The 6,090-nt window shown below is 35.8% G+C and overlaps 2 protein-coding genes across 2 annotated transcripts; both read left to right on the top strand.

Annotated features, from left to right (window-relative positions):
* The first annotated feature begins 1,022 nt into the window (after nucleotides 1-1,022).
* si:dkey-30e9.6 (uncharacterized protein LOC564083 homolog) lies at nucleotides 1,023-3,144 on the top strand. The gene is made up of 5 exons (XM_059514085.1): nucleotides 1,023-1,114; nucleotides 1,542-2,025; nucleotides 2,130-2,214; nucleotides 2,468-2,610; nucleotides 2,703-3,144. Exons 2-5 carry the CDS (start codon nucleotides 1,579-1,581, stop codon nucleotides 2,781-2,783), a joined length of 756 nt encoding a protein of 251 aa, XP_059370068.1. The 5' UTR covers nucleotides 1,023-1,114; nucleotides 1,542-1,578; the 3' UTR covers nucleotides 2,784-3,144.
* Nucleotides 3,145-3,202: 58 nt separating this feature from the next.
* On the top strand, nucleotides 3,203-5,789 carry arl4aa (ADP-ribosylation factor-like 4aa). Its single transcript, XM_059514083.1, has 3 exons — nucleotides 3,203-3,346; nucleotides 4,804-5,529; nucleotides 5,561-5,789. Exon 2 carries the CDS (start codon nucleotides 4,887-4,889, stop codon nucleotides 5,487-5,489), a length of 603 nt encoding a protein of 200 aa, XP_059370066.1. The 5' UTR covers nucleotides 3,203-3,346; nucleotides 4,804-4,886; the 3' UTR covers nucleotides 5,490-5,529; nucleotides 5,561-5,789.
* Nucleotides 5,790-6,090: the final 301 nt, after the last annotated feature.

Here is a 6,090-nt window from a genome sequence, read left to right as displayed (position 1 = left end):
TGACCTTTGACCTACTGGTTCAGCCACTTACAGTCTTGAGACTGGTTCTGTCAGCTATTTTCTTGTTTTCTGGAACTTTCATGTAAGGTTTATAGAGAATGTAGTCGAAATCATAGTCAAGGTCAAGTCAATACCCTCCACTCTAATGGTACAGCTTTGAAATCTTTTTATTATGACAAGCGCTTAATCTTTCAGAAACCTTTGTATGTTAGTGAAATTTTATATGCTCATAATGTATTCACAATATGTTAGCTTTATCTGTTTTCTTCATCTACTCCCATCCCCAACTTTGATCTTGAGATGCAAAAGCAGATATAAAAGTGACAGCAAATTATTGCTTTTCAGTGACTGCTTACAGAACATTCTAGGCTACAAAAGTATGCTTTATCTCGATTAGTTATTGCTTTACCGTTCTATAAATTATGTGATATTAAGGTTTTGTAGGTGTTTAAGAGGATTAGACAACGAAAATCGTGAGTTGGTGTCTTTAAATCAGTTGTTTGCTGACCTCTCCTGGATTTGATTTGAAAGTACAATTTGAACTTTTGCATCCCTTTATAAAACACAAAAGCAACTTGCAAAATACTTAACATTATTTAAACAGGAGTTATTTCAATCAGGAAGCCAAAATGAGCATGAAAGAAATAAAATATGAATGTATCCTATTTGCTGCATTTGCTAAAAACATAAGAAAGAATGAATAGCCTATAATAACCTGCCATTCCTACCAGTATTATGGTGATGATTGTTTGTAATTAATTCATTTATAACTGAACATATGTCTGAAGATAGGTATATTTTGTGATATAAAATGTTCCACAAAGTTTTTCATATTTAAACTGACTTTAATTCATAGTTTGATGGTTGCTAAGACTTCTCTTTGTTTCCTCAACAATGTCCCCACTGTTCTCTGTCCACAGGCAGAGTCTCTGAATGAGAACTTGAAACTCTTGCTGCCTGGCAACCTTGTTGTATCCACTGCTCCATGCTGAGCTGTCTTAAAATCTTTTTTTTTTCTTTTCTTTTTTCTTTTTTTTTTGATCAAGCACAGCCTTTGAACTCTTTACTGTCTACTTTGTCATGGCTGAATGACAGCCACGCTGCTGTAAGAAAGGTAAGTGAATTTTAATTGATTTTAGGAATTCTTTCCTTTGAAATGTACTTCTGATAGAAATAGGTCTTGCTCTATTTTTTTATTGTTATTTATGTTATATAATTGCATTTCTACCACCTAATCTAATCTTGTGCCTTTTGCATATGTAATATGCATTTATATTTTTCATTAAGATTAAATGGAATTTATGAGGTTGGTAATGGGATTATGTAACAATTTTATGCATGTACAGATTACTTTAAAAAAATAGTGTAGTAACAATTTTAACTCAGAAATTGCTATTAAATAAGTACAAATATTATGCAAGTAGCACACTTAATTAAATGGGAAATTTTGAAGTAGAATGACTGAAATGCTATTTTCTTGCACTCCAGTTCACTCCAGTAATCTTTGGTTTATTTACAACTTGTTTATGGTTTGGTCTCAGATTATTGCTCTGAACATAAAGATGTGGCTGATTCACAATGAATCTTCCTGAGCCTTTGGAAACTCCCATGTCTGTTGACCTCAGAAGAAAGCTACTCTTTTCTGTAAGTCAGAACTTGATCTCAAGCAGGAGTTGTGGACTCATCCCACCACACCCAGTAGTTCCCGTCGATCCATGGAACATAAAAGCCCCAGACTTCACCCCAAAACTGTACAGATCTTCGGGTTTGCCTCATATCAAGAGCAAAAATATTCACCTGGTTAAATCAAACAATAGTGTAGAAGGAAAATCTTTTATTTGGGAAAAGATTAATGATGTTACTCCTTCAATATTGCCTGGACTTGAGCAAAAGGCATGTAAAGCACAACCATTTATCAAATTTTACAAACCACCAGACTCACTAGAGTCGAAACTGCTGTTTGTGAGAGCAGGGATGTATCCAGTGGGGCCGTACAAAGATCCAAAACCTCATAACTTCAGACCTGTAAGTTTCTACTAAGATTATGGCTTACTTTATCTGCATTGCACTACATCAACACTAGATGACAGTCTTTATAAGACATTTAAACACTCCTTATTCAAATGCAGTGTGCTGAGGGAATGCCGGAAATGGTGTGTTCTTTAGAAAAGGATCCTGGCTGCTTGATCCTAAAGTCTCAGTGCCTAAAAGCAGGTAAAATTACTTGCATTCAGACGTTATGTCTGAAAACAGAGAGAAACAACAATGGTTTTTCAGCATTGGTATGAATTGTGTTGCATGCGAATGCCGTTGTTTTGCCATTGTAATTAACCTTGTAATACTTATCTAACAGTTATAAAATCTTTTATATAGAGCGAGTATCAAATACCTTATGGCTTTGAAACCACGCAGTAGCCTTACATGAATTACTGACAAAGCTTTGCAATTTATTTCAATGTCTTCACAGTCAGTGACAGCCTTCCTGACCTGAACCCTTCTCACAGCGACACAGTGAGCCAAATAGACACTTTCAAACCAGAAGAGCTTAAATGGGACCAAAGACTCATACTACAAAAGACGCCATGGCCTCCAAAATCTGCGTCTTATACAGTGAGCACAAAGAGAACACTCATATTTATCCTCTACCTTTGAACAGACAGTTTATTAACCTTCTTGGAAACATTTTACTTCCTGTATTATAGAGACATCGCCGCAGAAGAGGAGTATATAGTGCCTTAATGGACCGAGTTGAAGAAAAGCTGACCAACTCCTGGAAGAAATGAATCTGTTTAAAGACAAAAGAAAGAATTTTGTGTTGTGGTGTGCAGATAAAGCTAGTTTAAACATCAATTTTCTGCTTTATCTAATGAGTCCTGCTGCATGTTTTATGGAGAACCCCACATTATTATACACTTTTCTTGTCTTTTCTTTCTTTCTTGTCTTCATTTTTAGTTTTCTTTTCTTTTGATAGATAGATGAGTTACAAATAGAGGAATATGTTTGTTTTTTTGTATTGCATATACAAAATAAATCTTAGCACTGCATTGAAATACATAAGCTACTTTTCAAACAAAATGTTAGAATTATTAATTAAAAAAGTAAAAAAGTATATATGTATAGAGAAAAATAAACTAAAAAGACGAAATAATTGCAGCACCTTTGTAGCTTTCTTATTGTGTATCTCTTTGCATTCATTATGAGCGCATGACCCCCGTTGACCAATCATTTTGAAGGTAAACAAATGAGCAGCGGCGTGCGTGCGCGTGCAGACGCGCTGGGTCAGTGGTAGCAAGCTGAGCAGAGCGTCAATGAATTACATTTTCTAACGAAGCATGAAGTCTGAACGGTAAGTTAACTGAACGACTGTGGTAAGATTAATGAATATAGGCTCCTCTTTATATTTGGTAAAAGCAAGTTTTGTCAGCGCGTCATGAATAATTCCTGTGGGCTCAAAGCGCGACTGCGGATCATGCGCTTTAAACGGCCACAGATTTTGTCTAGAGCTGCTGTCACATCGATTAAGTTTACATTTTCATCATATACAGATATAATTACTGATTAGGTTGGAGAAATAGGATGTCTACATGGACTTTGGGTTCCTTCAGAAAGGTTTCGATTCGACAGGTGGCCGACAGTGACTTCCAGAGAAATGCCCTCCCGGCGTCAGCAGAACTCTGTTCATCTGTTCCTAGGAAATATTGCATCATTGAGATATGCTTATTTTCTGAGCGGATTGCTGCTGTAGGTTTGCAGACTCGCATTCAGATCAATATAATTTTTTAATTCTACGCTTTTTCTCGAAATTTGTAGTTGAGGTGAATGCCACATTTCGTTTATGCCAAACTATGAAATGTGCGCGATATTGGATTCGTAATCTTAGACTGAGTTTTTAATGTTTCTGTATCCTCCTAAATGTACTTTAAATTATTAATTTTAATGTACATTTAGACACTGCTTTTAACTTCCTTTCAGATAGAGTGGGACAGAATTAAAAAAAAAAGTTAAAATGTGTCATTTAACTATTACAACGGTCTTTATTTTGCAATGAAAAATTGTAAAGTTGGAATTTTTTCACTTGTGGAAAGCCATGTCATGTGAGTTTAAGGTGGTCAGGCTGGTTTTTGGAACATTGTAGCTGGTTATTTGGGGGTGTAGACTAGTGGTTCTCCAGCTCTAACTAGTTTGATCAAGATCTGTCTTGTTAGTCTTGTTAGTCTCAGCCCCACCAGCTAGTAGTCCATTCTTTATGTTTAGATCAATGATAAGTCGAACTTAAAAGCTGTAACTATTGTAAGATATAGTCTGTGCCATGATAGTTCATATTAACAATCATAATCTCTCACAGAAGTAAAAAAAAAACTATAACCCACTTTACCACAATTTTAATAATAAAGGTGCTTCACGATGCCATAGAAGAACCTTTTACGTCTAAATGGTTCTATAAAGAACCTTTAACATCTGAAGAACCTTTCTGTTTCACAAAAAAGGTTATTTGTGGTGAAAGAAGGTTCTTTAGATTATAAAAAGGTAGTAAAGAAATGTTTTTTTTTTTTAAAAACCTTTGTCTGATTGGTTCTTTGTGGAACCAAAAATGGTTCTTCTGTGGCATCCCTGTGAAAAACCTTTTAAGCACCTTTATTTTTAAGAGTGTAGAAAGTATCATTTTGTTTGGCATGTAAAATGGTAAGTTTTTAAAACACCCTCACAAAAAATGAATTGTGATTTTTGCAGCCAGGCAAATTGTATTATATCTATCAAAAAAAAACATTTAAAAACAACATATGTCTGTGTGTGAACTTTTAGGCACGCTCTGGATGTGCATCTGGGGTTTTGGACCTATGGAACATCATCTTAAACTCGTATTGTTCTCATACTCCTGAGGGGAAATGGGGAACGGATTATCAGAGCAACCCAGCTTTTTCTCCAGTCTTCCTTTCTGTAATTCTCTTCACATCGCTATTCTGGGTCTGGATTTTGCAGGCAAAACGACGGTCCTGTACCGTCTGCAGTTCAATGAGTTTGTCAACACTGTCCCCACCAAAGGCTTCAATGCAGAGAAAGTCAAAGTAGCTGTCGGTGACTCACAAACAGTGACGTTTCACTTTTGGGATGTTGGCGGCCAGGAGAAACTGCGCCCTCTTTGGAAGTCCTACACACGCGGCGCTGATGGCATTGTGTTCGTTGTGGACTCTCTGGACACGGAGAGAATGGAAGAGGCTAAGACGGAGCTTCACAAAATCATCCGCTCCTCTGAAAATCAAGGAGTGCCTGTGTTGATTATTGCTAACAAGCAGGACTTGAGACAGGCTCTGTCACTGTCACAGATAGAGACCATGCTTTCTCTCAATGAACTGGGACCCTCTACACCGTGGCACCTGCAGCCCACCTGTGCCATCATTGGTGACGGTCTCAAAGAGGGACTCAAAAGACTTCATGACATGATTCTTAAACGAAGAAAGATGCTCAAACAGCAAAAAACGACAAGATAGACTGTAATTGTATTCTATAAAAGGAAGGGAAAATATAATAGTTGATGATAGTGATGATAGTACAATGATAGTTGATAGTTGCAAACTTACATTTTTATGTGCCCAGAGTTGGTTAGAACCAACAAGCACTTTAGTAGTTTACTTTCTCATTGTTTACTTCTCTGGCTGTTTACGATCTTTTATAGACTTAGAAATATATAAACATAATATAAAGATTTTTTCATCACACTGAAAGGTGATTCTTGTTGGAAGTTTTATTTAGATTGGTTATTTGCAATAAAATGGCTTGTTTATTCTAAATTGTCACTTCAAGTATTACAGTACTTTAACACATATGTCTAACATGCTAAATATTATGTCATTTTCATTTATATATCATGTTAAAGTAATAGCTCACCCAACACTGAAAAATCTGTGAATGAAAACTTATTTACATTATTTTATGTTACAGTATTTCATGTTGTTCCCTGAACAATGTCTTAGTCTTTTTTTACACAAAGCTATTGTACATAGGGATGCACCATATCAGTATCATATCAGTTATCAGTCAAGATTTTTTACTTGTAATAATATTTGATATTTAATTGTGCATGCTCTTTAG

Source organism: Carassius carassius, chromosome 28 (assembly GCF_963082965.1).
Source record: "Carassius carassius chromosome 28, fCarCar2.1, whole genome shotgun sequence".
NCBI lineage: Eukaryota > Metazoa > Chordata > Actinopteri > Cypriniformes > Cyprinidae > Carassius > Carassius carassius.
Note: the sequence above shows the minus strand (reverse complement) of the source record. Positions and strands in the feature narration are given on the sequence as shown.